The sequence below is a fragment of the Sapajus apella genome, unplaced genomic scaffold, assembly GCF_009761245.1.
Source record: "Sapajus apella isolate SASKATOON/1434 unplaced genomic scaffold, GSC_monkey_1.0 scaffold63, whole genome shotgun sequence".
NCBI lineage: Eukaryota > Metazoa > Chordata > Mammalia > Primates > Cebidae > Sapajus > Sapajus apella.
Genome location: NW_022437003.1, coordinates 9241195 through 9261878, shown reverse-complemented (window position 1 = coordinate 9261878; position 20684 = coordinate 9241195). Strand labels below are relative to the sequence as shown.

The following is a 20684-nucleotide window of genomic DNA, read 5'->3' as shown; positions in this document are numbered from 1 at the left end:
GAAATCTAGAATCAAGAAATTCAGAGACTCCTGTGAGATACCATATTAAGATGATATCCCCAAGACATATAGTCATCAGACTATCTAAGGTCAACATGAAAGAAAAAAATCATAAAGGCAGCTAGAGAAAAGGGTCCAATTGCCTATAGAGGAAAATCCAACAGGCTAACAGTGGGCTTCTCAGCCAAAGCTTTACAAATCAGAAGAGACTGGAGCCTAGTTTTAGCCTTCTTAAAAAAAATAATTGCCAGCCAAGAATTTTATATCCTGTTCATCTAAGCTTCATAAACAAAGAAGAAATAAAGTCTTTCCCAGACAAGCAAACACCAAAGGAATTTATCACCATCACACTGGGCCTACAGGAAATGCTCAAAGGAGTGCTCAACGTGGAAATGAAAGAATGATACTTGCTACCATAAAAACACACATAAGTACAAAGCTCAGACCCTATAAAGCAATTGCATGATCAAGACTACAAAGCAACTAGCTAACAACAGTATTAATAAAATTTTACATATCAATATTAACCTTGAACATAAACAACTAAATGGTCCACTTAAAAGATATACAGTGGCAAGTTGGATTAAAAAAACAAGATCCAACCTCTGCTACCTTCAAGAGACCTATCTTACATGTAATGACACCCGTAGGCTCAAAATAAAGGGATGGAGAAAGATCTTTCATGCAAGTGGGAAAAAAAAAAAAAGAGCAGAGATTTTTACTCTTGTATCAGATAAAACAAACTTTAGAACAGTAAAAAAAAAAAAAAGACAAAGAAGGGTACAACATGATAAAGAGCTCGACTCAATAGGAAAATATAGTATCCTGAATATATATGTACCCAACATCGCAGCACCCAGATTTATAAAATACTACCAGAACCTAAAAAAAGAGATGGCAATACAATAATAGCAGGAGACTTCAACACCCCAGCAGCAGCACTAGACAGATCAAGGCACAAAACTAACATATATTTGGACATATATTAGATTCTCAACCTAGTGGACATCTACAGAATACTCCGCTCCCCTCAACTACCACAGAATACACATTCTTCTCATATGTGCATGGAATATTCTTTAAAATTGACCACATTCTCAATCATAAAGCAAGTCTCAATAAATGCAAAACAATCAAAATCATATCAAGCATCTTCTCAGACCACAGTGGAATAAAATCAAAACAAACACCAAGAGGAACCCTAAGAACCATGCAAGTACATGGAAACTAAACAAACTGCTCCTGAATGACTTTTGGGTAAACAATGAAATTAAGGCAAAGATAAAAAAAATTAATTGAATCAATTGAAAATAAAAATATAACATACCGAAACCTCTGAAATACAGCAAAAGCAGTATTAAGAGGAACGTTTACAATGTTCAATGCCTACATCAAAACACACAAAGATCTTAAATTAACAATCTAACCTGAGACTTTAAAGAACTAGAAAGACAAGAACAAACTAAACCCAAAGCTAGCAGAAGAAATAATTATGATCAGAGCAGAGCTAAATGAAATTGAGACCAAAAGCCACATAAAGTATCAATAACACAAAAAGTTGGTTATTAGAAAAGATAAACAAGACTGACAGACTGCTGGCTAGATTAACCAAGAAAAAAAGAAAAGAGATTCAAATAAGCACAATCAGAAAGAACAAAAGTGACATCATAACTGACACCGCAGGAAGACAAAAGATCATCAGAGACTACTAAGAACATCTCTATGTGTACAAATTAGAAGACCTAGAGGAAATGGATTAATTCCTAGAAATACATCACCTTCCAAATTGAACCAGATGGAAACTGAAATTCTGAACAGATCAAGAACAAGTTACAAAATTCAATCAGTAATAATAATAATGAAAAATTCTACCGACCAAAAAAAGCCCTAGACCAGATGGATTTACAGCTAAATTCCACAAAGAATTGGTATAAATCTTACTGAAACAACTCCAAAAAATTAAAGAGAGGGGATTTCTCCTTCATCTCATTCTATGCAACTAGTATTATCCTGATTCCAAAACCTAGCAATGCTGTAACAAAAAAAGAAAACTACAGGTTCACATCCCTGATAAACAGACACAAAAATCCTCAACAAAATGCTAGCAAACCAAATCCAACAGCACATCAAAAAGACAGTTCATCATGATCAAGTGGGTTTTATCCCTGGAGCGCAAGGATGATTCAACAAACACAAATCGATAAATGTGATTTATCATATAAACAGAGTTAAAAGCAAAAATAACATGAACTTCTCAACAGACACAGAAAAGGCACTTGATAAAATTCAATATCCCTTCATAACGAAACCCTCAACAAACAAGGCATCAAAGGAACATACCTGAAAATAATAAGAGCCATATATGACAAACCCACAGCCAACATAATAATGAATGGGCAAAAGTTGAAATCATTCCCCCTAAAAACTAGAACAAGACAAGGTTGCCCACTCTCACCACTCCTATTCAACATAGTACTGAAAGTCCTAGCTGGAGCAATTAAGCATGAGAAAGAAATAAGAAATATAAGGTATCCAAACAGGAGAAGATGAAGACAAATTATCTCTGTTTGTTGACATGATCCTACACCTAGAAAACCCTAAAGAATACTCCAAAAGACTCGAAGACCTGATAAACAACTTCAGTAACTTTTCGGCATACAAAAGCAATGTACAAAAATCCAGAGGATCAACTTATTTGAGAAAGAAACCAATAAATAAATAAATAAATAAAACACAGAATTTTATACACCAACAACATTCAATCTGAGAACCAAATCAAGAACTCAATCTCATTTACAATAGACACACACACACACCACCTAGTATATATAACCAAGGAAGTGAAAGATCTCTACAGCAAGAACTATAAAATACTGATGAAAGAAATCATAGATGATATAAACAAATGGAAAAACATTCCATGCTCATAGATTAGAAGAATCAATACCATTAAAATGATCACATTGCCCAAAGCAATTTACAGACTAAATTCAATTCCATCAAATTACCAATGCCATTTTCCACACAATCAGAAAAAAAAATTCCAAAATTCATATGGAACCCCCACCCCACACACAAAAAAAGCCTGAATAGCCAAAGCAATCCAAAGCAAAAAGAACAAAGCTGGAAGCATCACATTACCTGACTTCAAACCATACTAGAAGGCTAGAGTAACCAAATCATAGTACTGGTACAAAAATAGACATACAGATCAATGGAACAGGATAGAGAACCCAGAAATAAAGTCACACACCTACAACTAACTGATCTTCAACATCAACAAAAATAAACAATGGGGAAAGGACACCCTACTCAATAAACAGTGCAAGGAAAACCGGCTAGCCATTTATGGATGAATGAAACTGGGCCCCTAACTCTTACCACATACACAAAATAGCTGAAGATTAAAGACTTACATGTAAGACCTCAAACTATAAAAACCCTAGAAGAAAACTTCGGAAAAATCCTTCTGTGCATTGGCCTAAGCAAAGAATTTATGACTAAGACCTCAAAAGCAATTGTGACAAACAAAAATTGACAAATGTGACTTAAACTAAGGAGCTTCTGCACAGCAAAAGAAAGAACACAATAAACAACCTACAGAATAAGAGAAAGTATTTGCAAACTATGCATCCAACAAAAGATTAATATCCAGAATCCATAAGGAATTTAAACAAATGAACAAGAAAAAAAAACTCCATTAAAAAGTGAGCAAAGGATATGAACAAACACTTCTCAAATGAAGACATATAAGCAGACAACAAAGATGAAAAAATACTCAACATCACTAATCATCAGAAACGCAAATTAAAACTACAATGAGATAACACACAATCTCATGCCAGTCAGATGTGAAAAATGATACATGAACAAAATGGTAACATCAATACCATTACTGTTTATTTCTACCAGAAGTCAATATAAAACAGACAGGAACCAATAAGAAACTCTGGAAATTAAAAGCATAATAACTGAAATGAATAATTCACTAGAGGAGTTCAAAAGCATATTTAAGCAGAAGAAAGAATCAACATAATTGAAGGTAAACCAATTTAAATGATCAAAATTAACAAACGTTTATCTAGATTGACTAAGAGAAAAAAGACTCAAGTTACTAAAACCATAATGAATGGGATTATTACCATGAATCTTACAGAAATAAAAAAGATTATAAGAAAGTGCTATAAACAATATATGCTAACAAATTGGATATCCTCACTGAAATGGACAAATTTCCACAAATACAAAACCTACCAAGACTGAATCCTGAAGAAATGGGAAATTGAATCAGTAATAAAGAAACCTCAAGATGAAAAACCTTGGACTTGATTACTTCACTGGTGAATTCTATCAAATTCAATTTGGTAGAATTTTGGTCAACCAACATTGACCATTCTCAAACTCTTTTTAAAAAGAAAATGAAGAGGAAGGAATAAATCCTAACTCATTCTATAAGCCAGCATTACCCCGATACCAAAGCCAAAGGCATATAAGAAAACTATGGACCAATACCCCTTATGAATGCTAATGCAAAAATCCTCAGCAAAATACTGGTAAACTAAATTCTGCATGGTGTTAAAAGGATTATACACAATTTCCAAGTGGGATTTATTCCTGGAATGCAAGAATGGTTCAACATATGAAAATCTGTCAATGTAATAATATAGCAGATTGGTAGAATGAAAGGAAAAAAAACACATGGTCATCCTAATTCATACAGAATAATTATCTGACAAAATTCAACATCCTTTCATGATAAAAACACTAAAACTAGAAGTAGAAGGGAACAATCTCAACATAATAAAAATTCATAGTTGACATTATATTCAATGTTGAAAGACTGAAAGCTTTTCCTCTAAGATCAGGAACAGGACAAGGATGCCTGCTTTTTTCACTTTGATTCAACAGAGTACTGGATAGTCTAGCCAAAGCAATTAGGCAAGAAAAAGAAATAAAAGGCATTCAAATTGGAATGAATGAAGTAAAATGATTTCTATTCATAAATGATATGATCTTATATGCAGAAAACTCTAAAAGCTCTACAAAAAAAAAAAAAACTATTAGAATAAAGGAACTCAGCAAAGCACCATACAAAATCAACACACAAGTCAGTTGTTTCTATATACTACCAATAAATAATTCAAAAAAGAAATTAAGAAAACAATTCCATTTACAATAGCATTTAAAAACACTTAGAAAGTAACAAAGATGATGAAAGACTCATACAATGAAAACTACAACACAATAGTGAAAGAAACTAAGACATAAATAAATAGAAATGGCATCCCATGTTAATGGATTGGAAAACTTACCATTATCTGCAATAAGCAAAACCACCACAAATTCAATTTAATACCAATCAAAATCCCAATGACACATTCTTTGCAAAAAATAGGAAATACATCTTAAAATTCATATAAAATTTCAAATGACCTTGAATAGCCAAAACAATCTTGAAAAGAAAAACTCTTAGAAGAAAACACAGGGGAAAATCCTCACACTCATGAGAACGGCTATAATAAAATACAAGAAAATAGCGAGCGTTGGCAAGGATAGGAAGAAATTAGAGTCCTTATACAATACTGATGGGAAAGTAAAATGATACAGTCACTATGGAAAACAGTATGGTGTTTCCAGAAAGAATGAAACATAGAATTGCCATATGATCCAGTAATTCTATTGCTGGGTATACACCCAAAGGAACTGAAACCAAGGTGTCAAAAAGATACTTGTCCACTCATGTTCCTAGCAGCATTACTTAAAATAGCCAAAAAGTGGAAGCGACTCAAGTGTCCATCAACAGATGAATACACAAAGTGTGCATACTTACAAGAGAATATTCAGCTTCTCAAAGAAAGAAAATTCGGACACATACTACAACATAAACCTTGAAAAATTATGTGAAGCCACTTACATGCAAAAATATTTTATAATTTCACTTATATGATATTCCTAGAACAGTCAAATTCATAGAGAAAGAAAATAGAATGATGGTTGCCTGGGATGGAGAGGAGGGGTTAGAAATGAGAGTTGTTGGTTAATAGGTACAGAATTTCCATTTTGCAAGATGAAAAGAGGTTTCAGGATTAGATGCACAACTAATGTACTCAGCACTCCTAAACTGAAGAATAGTTAAGATAAATTTTATGTTATGTATACTACATTTTAAAAATTAAAAATGTGATTTAAATATTTGCTATTTAAAATGGTTTTCCCACATTCAATTTTAGTTCCAATGAGAAAAGACTGTTTCAGTGCAATGAATGGACACATTATTGACATCCTCTTATGGAAGTAAATTTTCCATATTAACTCCCAAAATGCATCTCTATCCCAAAAGAAGCTACCATACAAAAAAGTTGATAGCTCTAACATAAATTTTTCAGTAAAAAGAAGTTATTTCAACTAAGTTTCTAGAGAAAAAAATAAAGATAAAATGTAAATAGTAAACAATACACTACTGCTTAATTTGTACTACACTTCCTTTCATGTTCATTTCTGTTCTACACGCAACAAAACCAAGGAAGAAAATATCAAATTAAGTACTTTACACTTCAGAGGAGAAAAATCTCTAGATCTAGCTAGATCTAGCATCCATAAAAAGAAACCCAATGAAGAGTTTAAAAGGAGTAAGGAAAACGTAGATATCAGTGATTTTGTCACAATGAATACAGATAAAGAAAAGCAACATACCCTCTCCCACATACATCTTTATCACACATATGTCAAATGGCACATTAGCAGAGAACCATGTACAATAACATGCTTAAATCATATACTGTACTTATTTTTATAATCATTTTATTGACATACAACTTTCATACCATAAAATTCATCCTTTTAAAGGGCATACTTCAGTAGTTTTTAGTACACTGCATTTACAAAGTTGCACAGCTATTATCACCATTTAATTCCAAAACATTTTCATCACCTGAAAAAGAAACCCATACCCAGGAGCAGTTACTACCAATTCCCCTCTCCCATGCAAACACTGGCAACCACTAATCTACTTTCTGTCTCTATGGATTTGCCTACTCTGGTCATTTCTTATACATGGAATGATATAATACTGTGGTCTTTTGTGCTGCCTCCTTTCAAGTTGCATAATATTTTTAAGTTTCATCCACACTGTAGCATGTATCAGTATTTCATTCTTTTTGAGGGTGAATAATAGTTCATTATATGTATATGCCACATTTCGTTTATCCATTCATCAGCTAATAGACATCTGTGCTATTCCTATTTTTTTTGGCTATTATGAATACTGCTATGTACATTCATGCACAAGTTTTTATGAGACATAGGTTTTTAACCTTCTTGGGGTAAAGCTGCTGGGTCATGTGGTATAGGTTGAGTGTCACTCATCCAAAATGCCTGGGAACGAAAGTATTTCAAATTTTGGATTTTTTCCAATTTTGGAATTTGCTTTATAGTAGTTGAACATCACTAATCCAAAAATCTAAAATCTGAAATGAGCATTTGTTTTGAACATGTGGGCACTCAAAAAGTTTTGAATTTGGAGCACTTCAGATTTTGAATTTTAAATTAGAGATACTCAACCTGTAATTCTATGTTTAACTTTTTGAGAACCTGGTTACCAAACTGTTTTCCAAAGCGGGTATACCATTTTACATAACTATAAGCCATGAATAAGGGTTACAATTTTTCAACATCCTCACCAGCATTTGTTATCATCTGCATTTTTATTATAGCTATGCTAGTGAGTGTAAAGTGATATGTCATTGTGGTTTTGTTTTTTGTCTGTTTTTTTAAGTTGGAGTCTCGCCCTGTCACCCAGACTGGAGTGCAGTGGCCTGCTCTCTGCTCACAGCAACCTCCACCTATTGGGTTCAAGTGCTTCTCCCACCTCAGCCTCCTGGGTAGCTGGGATTACAGGCCCCCACCACCACACCCAGCTAATTTTTGTAATTTTAGTAGAGCCAGGGTTTCACCATGTTGGCCAGGCTGGTCTCGAACTCCTGACCTCAAGTTATCCACCCACCTCAGCCTCCCAAAGTGCTGGGAATACAGGCATGAGTCACCACACCTGGCCTCATTGTAGTTTTGATTTGTACTTCCTTGAAGACTAACAAAGTTGAGTGTCTTTTCATGTGCTTATTGGTCATTTGTATATCTTCTTTTGAGAAATGTCTATTCAAATATTTTGCCTATTTCTTCAGAGACTGTCTTTTTATTAAGTTATAAAAGTTCTTCACATATTCTGGATACATGTCATTCCTTATATATACGACCTGCAAATATTTTCTCACATTCTATGTGTTGTCACTCCACCATCTTGATGGTGCTCTTTGACACACAAAAGTATTTAATTTTGAACAAGTCATTGTATCTAATTTTTCTCTTGTTGCTTGTGCTTTTGATGTTGTATCTAAAAAGGCCATATATTTTAATTTTAACCTCCATGTCAATAAAGAATGGATTGGAAAAGAAATGACATAAGAATCAATGTAAAAAAATTATTGGGGACTCATATCCAGAATCAATTCTCTTGTAACAAAGAAGTTATACATATTATCAGTAAACATAATAAAATATTGATTACTAAATGCAATAGTGATCTATCTGGTCAAAGTTTGAATGGCTTTTGTACTAATGAGTGAAAAGTGAAAGCCCTTATGGAAAATAATACATAATTTCCAATCACTACATTAAGGTAAAATTTAGCTGTTTTAAGGTTTTTACCTATAAAATTAAAAGATATTTTTAGTCATTAAAACAGTTAGCAGTATAACCTTCCTCTACAAATGAAAGCACTTACCTGCTAAGTAATTCTAACCCAGCAGAGTACTTTGGCAAATATGGAACAGTCCTGCACAAAAGAAATACATATTAAAAGTGTTCTTGTTTTAGCCAACTTTAAAAAAAGGTACATACAAGAATTTTGACACTGTCAGTTGTAATATGAGATATTTTAAAATCACTAATGACAATTTAAACTTTTAAGAGAAATGTGTTTTATTTCAGAGTTAATGTATTGTAACATACTACCATTCATCATTTTGCCCCAGAGACTGTCTTTCACATAATATGATAAATGATTTAATATAATGTTGGATGAGAATAAATATAAAAGATCAAAGTTCATCTCTAGGTTGAGAATGAAATTTGGTCACATGCTTTATTAAAAAAAAAAAAAAGACAAACAACACAATCCTGGTGTTTTCATATAAAACAGGTAACATGGCTAAAGAGGCTCATTCGCCAAGTACTATTTCATTATTCATTTGCTTTTCAGTAATTCAGGACTTTTACTTTTGCTCTTATACAAATTGAAAATGACTAACTGTGATCAAATAATAGTCACTGTCAGAGTAAAACAATTATACTTCAACATTTAATACAATTTCACAATTTTATTAGAAAATTTTCCTGTTACACAATTTAGAAAGAATCAATCATTTTGCAGTCAGACGCATTCAACAAATCTAAGGTTCATTAATGTAATTATACAATTATGAACACAACCAAAAGTTGTATGAAATTTCAGTCAGAGCAAGTTAAAATCTTAGCACAAGCTTACCTGGGTTTGCTTTTCACTTTTGCTTCTCTTGACTTGTCACTCAAAGTCTTCAGCCTATAATTCAACAAGTATAAAATATAATATTTTTACAAGTCAAGAGTTTTTGTTTTTTTTTTTTTTTTTTTTTTTTTTTGAGACAGAGTCTCACTCTGTTGCCCAGGCTGGAATACAGTGACATGTACATGACTCACTGTAGCCACAAGCTCCTGGGCCCAAGTGGTCCTGCCATCTCAGCCTCCTGAGTAGCTGGGACTATAGTCACCCAACACCATGCCTGGGTAATTTCTTTTTCTATTTAGTAGAGACAGAGTCTTGCTATGTTGCCCAAGCTGGTCTCAAACCCCATGCTTCAAATCATCCTCCTGCCTCGGCCTCCCAAAATGCTGGGATTACATGCATAAGCCACGACACCCAGCCCAGAGATTTTTCAACCACAAATTTTCACACGTTAAAATCTTAGGTCAGATACGCTTTTTTCTTTAAAGCAAGAATTAAGAAACTCAAAAGACAACAAATATTTGAGTGTTTACTATATGTTAGATACCACAAATGGAAAATCTGTAGCAAATATTTTCTCTTTTTTTGTAAGAGATGGTCTCACTCTGTCACCCAGGCTGGAGTACAACCATGTAATCATAGCTGACTGTAACCTTGAACTCCTGGGCTCAAGTAATCCTCCCACCTCAGCCTCCTCAGTTAACAAGGACTACAGGTATGTGCCACCATGCCCGGCTGTTTGTTTCATTTTTATTTTGGTCTCACTATGTTGACCAGTTTGGTCTCTAACTCCTGGCCTCAAGTGATCATCCTATCTGAGCCTCCCCAAAGAGCTGGGCTTATAGGTGTGCACTACCATGCCAGGCCTTATTTTCATATTCTTACTTGCCCCAAATCCCTTTCTTACAAACAAAGATTCCTAAATGTGAACAGACCACAGAAACATAATTTATCTGGCACCTTTAGAAAAAGTAATGGTCCACATAGGAGAAATCGATAGGTAACAAAGATATCTAAGCGCACACTTCATTAAGTACGTGCTACCCAGGCATTCAAATCTCTTTAAGCACCCATAGTATTTGAAATTTTAGATGAGAAAAGCTTTTTAAAATATATTACAAACTCCTTTCATTACAGAGGATTTGTTATATCTCATTAAACATTTTGTGGTAACTCAGGATCAGTATTAAGATCACTGACTACATTTTACAGCAAAACAGTACTCTCCCTGATACTTCTGAGCTAGAAATGCATCTCCATCTATTAACCAAAAGCCAATCTATGGTAGTTTTGTTTGTGTATGTTTGAGCTCTTATGTCTACTTTCTCAACTATCGGTCACCTGGCCATCAGTTCTCACTTATCACTTCTGCCAGCTATTTCAGCAGCCTCCTCCCCTCTACTTGCTTTTAAATTACTGCACTGGAAAACAGATAAATGGGCTAGAGCTGCATATATAAAATTAATAGGCTCTTTTAAATGTAAAATATGATGTTCATAAACTATATGATTTATTTTCACTTCACTGGCCCAGTTTCACTTTATTTTAGCTGTGGACTCTGTTACAGATAACTGAGGTTGCCAATAAGTGAGTGCTACAGTATGAGAGAATCTCATATAAAATGAGATATCATGTACAGACTTCTCAATCACTTCAACAAATACTCATTTGTAAATAGAAACTGAAAGCAGTACTATTGCTAGCCCCTATAAAGTCTGTAAAAACAGAAACAGGCGTTCCTTCCTCTAGACACTATACTGCCATCAGCCAGAAACACAAGTTGACCCTTGCATGAATGCCTCCACTATGCATTGTAGTGTACAACCTGCACAACTATACATGCTGGTTCTGAAACAGGAGTCCATCTTTTCCATCTATAATGTCTGATTAAGCACCATATGGGGAGTTCTGATAAACTGCATTTTTTAAAACCAAATTAGAATGCCAATGTCATACAAAGATTTTCATATTACTCTATGATCTTTTTCAAAAAATAAAATATTGACAAGATGAACTCCTCCACAATATTCAAAAGATTCAGCAATCTCTTTAATACAAAACTAATTTGTGTATCTCTCTACATAAGTCTAGGAAATTGTGTCAAAGTCTAAAAGTCTAACATAAATTTCTAAGTTTATCTCGGAAACTAGTAAATCTGGTTTAAACCAAGATTAAGCAAAAGCTAGGGAAAACCATTTTCATGGCCATGCTCTACCATTTCCACTATTAAATTTGATCAAAATACTTAGTTGGAACATCCCAGGCAAAATTATCCTTGATAGTTATATACAGCAGTGCATCATACTAAAAATGATTCTAGCATTATTTTTAGTGATTCAGGACAATTCTATACAGTTGAGTGTGAAAGGGAATTCCTAAGATCCTCTTTGGACCACTGATTATATAATCTAGCAAATCTCTAAGTTGGCATTTCAACTATTTATTTCTAAAATAAACTTTTAATTTCTTAATTGTAATATACCAAGTTTGGGATTCTCTTCTTCCCCCACTTCCTCCCCTCCCCCCACAAAAAGAAAAATCAGTTTGAAATGAAAGGAGTGTTACAGGGAACAGAAAGTAAAATTGTTGGAAGATTCAATAAAAGCTTCCCCCAATAAAAGCTTCCCATGTGGCTCTTTAACAATCACCTGTTTTAAAAATTGGTGTTTAACCAAATTTAATGTGAAACTTACGTGATCAGGATTTGAACAAACCAACCATAAAGTCATCTCTAAGAACAAAAGAAATGTGATTATGGACTGCATAATTGATAATATCAAAGAATTAGTGTTTATTAGCTATGATATAAGCATTGCATTTATGTAATGTGTTTCTTTTTTAGTGATGCAAGCTGACATATTACAGGTATAGTAGGCAAGTCTGAAATTTATAAATAAAGGGAGAGACAAGGCAAATGTAGCAATATCTGGAAATTATTGACTCTGAGTAATGAATATATATATGTGGTTCATCCTGTTACTCTATTTTTGTATGTGTTTGGAAATTTTTAAAAAAAAAAAAATTTTTTTTTTTGAGACAGGGTTGCTGTGTCAACCAGACCGGAGTGTAGCGGAACAATCATAGGTCACTGCAGCCTCAAGCTTCTGGCCTCAAGCGATCCTACCTTAGCCTCTCGAATAGCTGGGACTACAGGCTCATATCACCATACCCAGCCAGTTTTTAAAAGTCCTTTGTAGAGATAGGGGTCTCCCTATGTTGCCCAGGCTGGTCTTGAACTCTTGGGCTTAAGCTATCCTCCCACCTCCACCTCCCCAAGTGCTGGGATTAGAAGCAAGAACCACCATAGGCAGCCAAAAAACATTTTTAATAACAAAAACAATCTTTTAGGTATTCATCTTTTCTCACCACACCTTCTCCAAATAAATTGCCAATGTGCCAAAATGCAGAAAAGAAACTGTTAGAGAAAACAAAGCAGCTATTGGAAAGCTGGATAGTCATCTTTTTCCCTGCTAAACTTTCTTGACTGTTCCCAACTATTAGCCTTAAGATGAAAAATATAAAAGATCAGATATACTTAAGAAAGTAACAAAAAATAAAAAAGGTCCTTTCTAAAATAACACCCTCAAAACCCAAAATTCACCTGAAATTAGCTGCGATTTTAATTTTGGGATAACTCTAGTTTCTCACACTGTTCCTGTGATGAAAACAACTCACTCATAAAGTCTGTTTAATGTCCTACAATATCATGACAGGCTGTGAAGGAAATATTGACCTAGGAGAGAATATTCCAGTTTCCTCAAATAGAAAACGGTGGTATTATACTCAACCATAAAGATTTGCCACAAGAACTCAATAAAATTCCAGATATGACCTTGGTGGCATTCTGGAAACATAGAGCTAATTTCAAATGAAAGTTATAATAAAGGTGATCAAGAAACTTGAGAAACCATGTACTACATTACTGGGCCAAGGTGAAATAAAGTAGAGGTTCCCAATGTGCTTACAAAAGGCTTACCCAGCCCTATTCTTGGTCTTCTCCCAAGTACCATACACCCCATGAACACATAAGTGCTGCGGGAGCATATGAATATATAGACTAAGTGAGCCATCTGACAATTATTTTCTGCTACTGACAACTTTCAAGTTCAAAGCACTAAACCTCAAATTCGTCATAAAGTTCAATAATTTTATTTTTAGATAGCTCCAATGACTTTATCTTAATTTGACACCAGCATATTTATGTCTTTGAACTTTATAGAAAATACTAAAATGGAGGCATCTTACTAAAAAAGGGGGATGGTTCGCAAAACTGCTTAGACAAAAAATGTAGATAAGCCTGGGCAACATGGCAAAACCCTGTCTCTACCAAACATACACAAATTAGCCAGGCATAGGGGTGCATGCTTGTAGACCCAGCTACTTGGAAGGCTGAGGTGGGAGGACTGCTTGAACCCAGGAGGTTGAGGCTGCAGTGAGACATGAGCATACCACACCACTCCAGCCTGCATGACAGAGTGAGACCCTGTCTCGGAGAAAAGAAAAAGAAAAGAAAAGAAAAAGAAGTAGATAAACAGAATGATGCATTGAGTACTACAATGACTGATGAGATCTGCCGGTGACTCAACAGCATGGGGAACCTGCATGACATTTCATTCATTTGTACCTCAATTTCCAACTGTCTACAGTGTTAGCTATTAGAAAAGGTGACGATGATTGCTTTAAAGCACCACAGAAATACATTAATTTGCATATTTTGTCATGGAGCACATCCAATCTATTACATTTTCACATCACTGTTTATCTTCTCTCTCAAACGAGATCAGGGAAAAGCAAAAGCCTCAATCACACTTAAAAGTGCAAATGACCTAAGGTCCAAAGCCTAAGAAATTCACACAAAAGCTGCACTGACTCGGGAAAGAACGATGAATTTAGACTACCTTCATCCTAATGCCTTTATCTTAAGCCGCAAATACATGGCTTCAAGTTCTCACCTCTCACCTGAGTGCAACTGAAATTCCCAATTTCTCCTCAGCTGTCAAGCAGCTAGCTAACCACAAATTCACCGATAACTGTTCCTTCTCTCTCAAACCTATTTGTAAATTCTTTAATGTTGGTTTATGGCACCATTTATCTAAGATCCCTCCAAATTAAAATTCTCAATGTTGCACCTTTTTCATCTCCCACTGCTGTCTAATCTGACCAGTGCCCATCACATCCATTCCCTCCTTTAAATTTCCATCAGCACTGCCTTAGCCTCCATCACCTGGACCTTCATTACAGCCTTCTAAATAATCTCCTTGTGCCCCATCCCCAATCTGCCTATCACACAGCCTCTCAAGTTATTCTTCCAAAAAGAGAGTAATATTTTCCCAGAAATACAGGTAGGCCATCTTCTCCTTTAGCCACAAAACTTATGGCCTTCTAGATATTCTGCCTCTTGCTATTACAACGACAGTAAGGATCTTACTTGCTATCGGTCTGTTCTCTTCTATATCCCCAGTACTTAAAATAGCGCCTGCCACATAGTGAGCACTCAATAAATATTTGACAAATTAAGTAAAGCATTGAAGACATTCTATTATCAGGCACTAAACTTCCTTTCCAGCTTCATCTCTCAGGACTGCTTCCATCTCCGAAATGTGCTTATTCAAATCTAACGCAACTTCTCATCATTTTTCAAGGCCTAGTTTTAGAAACCTCTTCCTCTTTGAAGCCTTCTATAAATACATCCTAACTAATAACTCTTTACTCGAACTCACATATCACACTATTTGTATCTTTAACATTCTGCTCATTCTGCTTTGCTTTACATCAGCACCAGTGTAGGGCATCTGGCAGGCAGAGACTGTTTTAGTCACCTTTGTACCCACAGGATCTGGCCCAATATATAGACACTGCTTAGTAAAGACTAGGCAAAACTGAGCATATGGGCTCTCAAATGTTTTTTAAGCTTCCATGAAAAAGGACATTTTGAGTGCCTAGTCTAGTGTCTGGCACTGGCACTTAGTAGGAACTCAGTAGACATTTATGAAACTAAGTTGAATATTGAGATTCTTTTCTCTTTATTAAGATGATTAATCATGGAAAAGTCAACATTTCAAGCAACACTTCACCATTTGACCAAACTGAGATTTACATAACTGGCTCCTCTCCTTGTGCAGGTTTTGGTAGATACTATGGGAGGGAAGAAGAAAGAATGAGGACACTGGGCAGTGATGTAGGTGGGGGGTGGGGGCAGTGAGGGCTTTGAGGGGGAAACACTCACTGTCTAGCTGCGAAAGGTTTTTTTTATCCCTAACCACAGGAAGCCAGTGCCTTTCAAACAGGAAACACCAGCCTGTGACAGGCAGCTGTAAATCATAAGTAAATCTGATTTTCAGTTCCCTGAAGGGTTTGCATGCCTAAATACCTAGATCCTGAGGTCTTTGGTCATACAGCTCAAAAGGTAAAAGTCAAAGACCAGATTGGCTTTGAGGTCTGTACTTCGGTCTGTCCAAAAGTTTTGCCCAGAGCTCAAGCCAATCTCTATAAAAATGGATATCTTATGTGAACTCTCCAAAAGGCTCTAAGAATTCTCACTCAGTTAAATCAAACTACAACTCACTTTAGGTGAGGGGAAAAGATCTTTGAGTTAGCTCAGAACCAATCCTCTTCAGTCTGTGGTCTTTGGCTGGCCCACCACCCAATTACAGCAGAAAGAATGTGATATAATCACCAGTATTTCTCAATGTTGACATAATTGTTACCATGCGCAAAAATTTACAAAAAAGGCCTAAGTCCATGGACAACCTCGAGTACCCCCAAACCACCAGTAATGTCTTCACTGCCCTTAAGGAATAATGATCTTAAGCTGCACTTTTTCTAAATTTGAATGGAAAGTAGAAATTCATTCTTATTGGACATGCTTTCACTACCAAAGTGACATTCTTTGATGAAACTGATAAAGAATCGTCCTATTGTACTAAAAAAGAATAAAAGTAAATTTGTCTAGAGTTAGGGCCTTCATGTGAGTTTTCAGAAAGTGAAAATGATCGGAGAAGCTCTGAAGAGAGGATGCTGCTCTGGGTGACAGCGGGAGCTACACTGGCCACGCTTAAGGAGCCCAGAAGTGCCGGAGGCCTTCCATTCAGTCCTTGGGGCAACCTGCACACCTGGTGTTTCCAATTATTTTAGAAGGCAGCTGCTGTGGGTTCTACACATTTGCTCTGCCACCAAGTGTTGTACAGGAGTGCTAGGTCCAATGTGATAGCTCTGGATGGCCAGGGCCATGTCTTTTTCTTTCTTTTTTTTTTTTTTTTTTTTTTAAGAGATGGGATTTCATGTTGCCTAGGCAGGTCTTGAACTCCTGGGCTCAAGAGATCCTCCTGCCTCGGCCTCTCAAGTAGCTGGGACCACAAGCGTGTGCCACTTTGTCAGCTCACCTCTCTTTCACCTTTGAATTCCACATTACCAACATACAATAAACACATGTGTGCTGTGTTTAGTGTCATCTTTTCCCCACTAGGCAAAAATATTCAGTTTTGTAAAGTAGGTCGATTCTCAAGCTGAATACGGAAAAGTTTAATCAAACAGATTAGGTGTAGGAAACTGAGGACCTGAAGAAAGTGAACATCAGACACTAGAGGTCCCAGTTAACTGGGAGACCGACATCACTTGGAGATTAGTTATTTCTCCACAAGGTGACAGGCTAACAGCACACACTGACAGTCCAGTGGTTTGTCAGCTGAAAGTGATCTGTACAGGAGAAAGCCCACAAAGGGCCTAATGAACCCCTCTCAAGATGTCTAACTCCAAAATGACCCTAGACTACGGCATCTTCAAGAAGTCAAGTCAGTTTCCAAGGGTTCTAACCAGATCCCCTTGACATGTCTCTCCCTAACTAAACTCTAAACATTTAGGGTTACCCTGATCGCCCAGGATGGTTTCTGCCACAGCAGTCCTGGGCCCAGTTCAGAATCCACATTCCTAGGTAAGACACCTTACAAAAGTCAGGAGCATGAATGCTGCTGAGGCAACCATGTGACCTGCACAGTTATAGTAACTACAAGATGGGCTGTTATGCCATCAAGGAATTCCACAAAGTAATAATAGAATAACAGTCACTCTCATGCTACAAATGGGCCATTTCAGCAACACACCAAAAGGTTTTCAATACAACTTACACTCTGAAAAGAAGGCCCTTTTACTAAATTAATAGGGAGAACAAAATGCAAGCAGGCAAGCACACCCATCAGCGAATGACTCCTAGAGCATCCATAATTTCTTTTTTTTTTAAGAGACAGAATCTTGTTCTGTTGCCCAGGCTGGAGTGCAGCGGCATGATCTCGGCTCACTACAACTTCCGCCTCCTGAGTTCAAGCGATACTCCTGCCTCAGACTGCTCAGAAGCTGGGACTGCAGGCGTGGGCCACCATGCCTGGCTAATTTTTGTATTTTTAGTAGAGTCGGGGTTTCACCATGTTGGTCAGGCTGGTCTCGAACTCCCAAATTCGTGATCCACCCACCTCGATCTCCCAAAGTGCTGGGATTACGGGCGTGAGCCCCCATGCCGGCCCCATAATTAACTTTCTAAACACCAAAGTAACAAAAATGATTGACATGCAGTAAGTGCGCAAGCGTTCGACAGTGTGTTGCTATTCAATGCTCAATACGCAAATAGTATTAACATTTTTGTCCCATAAGATAAAATTTTGGTTAACATCTTTCTCTTTAGAAACTTAAAACAAGGCTGGACACAGTGCCTGATACCTATAATTTCACCACTTTAGGAAGCCTAGAAGAGAGGATCGCTTTCGCCCAGAGTTGGATGGAGGCTGAGGTGAGCTATGATAGCGCCACTGCGCTCCAGCCTGGGCGACAGAGCGAGACCTTGTCAATTTAATAAAACAAAGGTTGGGGTAAGCCGGATGCGGCGGCTCAAGGTGCCGGATGCCTGTAATCCTAACACCTTGGGAGACCGAGGCAGGCAGATAACAAAGTCAGGAGTTCGAGACCAGCCTGGCCAATGTGGCAAAACCCCGTCTCTACTAAAAAATACAAAAATTAGCTGAGCATGGTGGCGGGCGCCTGTAGTCCCAGCTCCTCAGGAGGCTGAGGCAGGAGAATCGCTTGAAACCAGGAGGCGGAGGTTGCAATGAGCCGAGATCACACCACTGCACTCCAGCCTGAGCGACAAGAGCGAGAATCCATCTACAAAAAAAAGGGGTGGGATGGGGTGGAGGGAGAAATTAAAACAGTATGAGTGGAAATGCTCTCACATTCAGAGCATTCTTCAACAGGATTTGTAAACTAAATTTGAAAGATCCTTTTCAAAGAAGACAGATGTTTTTCATTTCAAAGGAATGAAAAAATTAAAACGAATTAAGCACTAAGTAACAATAGTGACACAGTGCTTACTTCGTGTTTTCCTTTTTTTTTTTTTTTTAAGATGGAGTCTCACTCTGCCACCCAGGCTGGAGTGCAGTGGCATGATCTCAGCTCACTGCAACCTCCACCTCCTGGGTTCAAGCGATCCTGCTGCCTCAGGCTCCTGAGTAGCCGGGATTGCAGGCGAGAGCCATCACGCCCAACTAATTTTTGTATATTCAGTAGAGATGGATTTCACTATGTTGGCCATGGCTGGTCTCGAAGTGCAGACCTCAAATGATCCAAGGCCTCAGCCTCCCAAAGCGCTGAGACTACAGGTGCAAGCCACCGCGCCCGGCCTACAGGTTGATTCATTCATCCTCATAATAACCTTTTAAGTACCATCATTATCCCCATTTTACAGTCGCGGAAACAGTATATTGAGGCAAGGCAGCTGAGTACGTTCGTTTGGTAGAGTCGGGATGAGTACCAAGGCAATCCGGCGCCTAAGTTTGGGCCTGTGGTTCCCAGGCGCTGGTGCCCATTAAAATCCCCTGAGATCTTTAAAACGCCGTCTCCAGGCACTCTGGTTAACTAACTGGTATGGGGTGAGACCTGGGCATCAGGACTCTGAAAGATTCCCAGGTGATTCTAAGCAAAGTTTGGGAACCTCTGGGTCTTGCTGTGAACCACTGGATATTAAAAAAAAAAAAAGGGGGGGGGGGGGGGGGGGGGGGGGGGGGGGGAAGGGAGAACTGCTTAGGAGTTCCTTCGCCGAGGCGCTGAGCTCAGGGCAAAGGTAGAGAAAGAACGCTAACGGGCAGGTGCGGCCAGCCTTGCCCAGGGTTAGGCCGGGGAGCCGGGCGTGAAAGCCGAGCCGCAGCGCGGAAGGCTCTGGCCCGAGTGTAAGGGCTGCGGCGCCGGGCCCAGCTCCAGGTGCGCGCCGGCAGGTGTCGGCTAGGCCGAGGGGCGCAGGCCACTGTACCGCGGGGACGGAAGCGGCGAGGCGCGCCGGCTTCTCACATGACTCCGTCCTGGGCTCGGCCGATGCCGCCCGGAGGGGACCGCTGGGTCTCCGCCCCCGCCCCCCACAACCGGCGCTCCGCTGCGCCGCCGAGCGCCCCCGGGTCCTAGGAGTGCGCGTCAGAGGCGGGCCGCAGGAACCTAAGTTTCTTTGCGCTGCCCGACGCAAGGGCTCCGGGAAGTTAGTTACTTTCCCCGGCGGGACGGGGCGGGGAGGTGCGGGGCAGGACGGAGCCTGGACCGCGGCGCGGGGAGGGGAGCGAGGCAGGGGCATCCCGGGTGGCGGCCCGGCCCCCTCGGGTCTCTTTTCGTCGCCCACCGTATACCCACCCGGAGGTGAAATCCTGCTGCACGCTCAGCAGCCGCTCGCGGAGGGTCTCCAGCATTGTTGCCGCCGCTGCTCTCCTCAGGGCCCTGGCTGCTGCTGTCTCCGCCGCCCCCTCGGCCCCGCGCTGTCACCTCGCGCCCCGAACTCCCACAGCCAACCCCGCCCCCAGCCTCGTCCTCGCCTCGCGCCGCAGCCCCGGCCCCTTCCGCGTTCCCGCCCCCCGCGCGCCGGGCTCGCGCAGCCGCAGTGGATGGCGCCGGGCTCGGGCTGCGGAAAAGGGGCGGGCCTTTTCCCAGCCGACAGTGCCAGTGGCTCCTCCGCTTCTTCCTATCCCGCGCCAGGCCTTCTCGGGGTTTTTATTGTTGTTGCTGTTTTTGCATTAAAATGGAAGTGACATCGTGAAAGGATGGTTTAACTCGAAGCCTCCTTTGAGGGAAGCGTTGGCTTTTACGGTTTGGAAGAGAATTGGATCTATCTCTTGCACAGGTG

At 38.6% G+C, this 20684-nt stretch overlaps 1 protein-coding gene across 4 annotated transcripts in view; it reads right to left on the bottom strand.

The window, feature by feature from the left end:
• DTNBP1 (dystrobrevin binding protein 1) overlaps positions 1-20436 on the bottom strand; it is a 142652-nt gene extending 122216 nt beyond the window's left edge. The window contains exons 1-4 of one of the 4 annotated variants that reach the window (XM_032247777.1): positions 20363-20436; positions 20198-20316; positions 9542-9595; positions 8780-8830 (exon numbers count right to left, since the gene is read on the bottom strand). In XM_032247777.1, the coding sequence (XP_032103668.1) occupies positions 8780-8830; positions 9542-9595; positions 20198-20253 (161 nt within the window). In that variant the 5' untranslated portion in view covers positions 20254-20316; positions 20363-20436. Of the gene's footprint in view, positions 1-8779; positions 8831-9541; positions 9596-20197; positions 20317-20362 lie in introns of those variants that run through there. The other 3 variants (XM_032247773.1, XM_032247776.1, XM_032247774.1) reach the window with 3 other exon arrangements.
• Between the last annotated feature and the right edge of the window lie 248 nt (positions 20437-20684).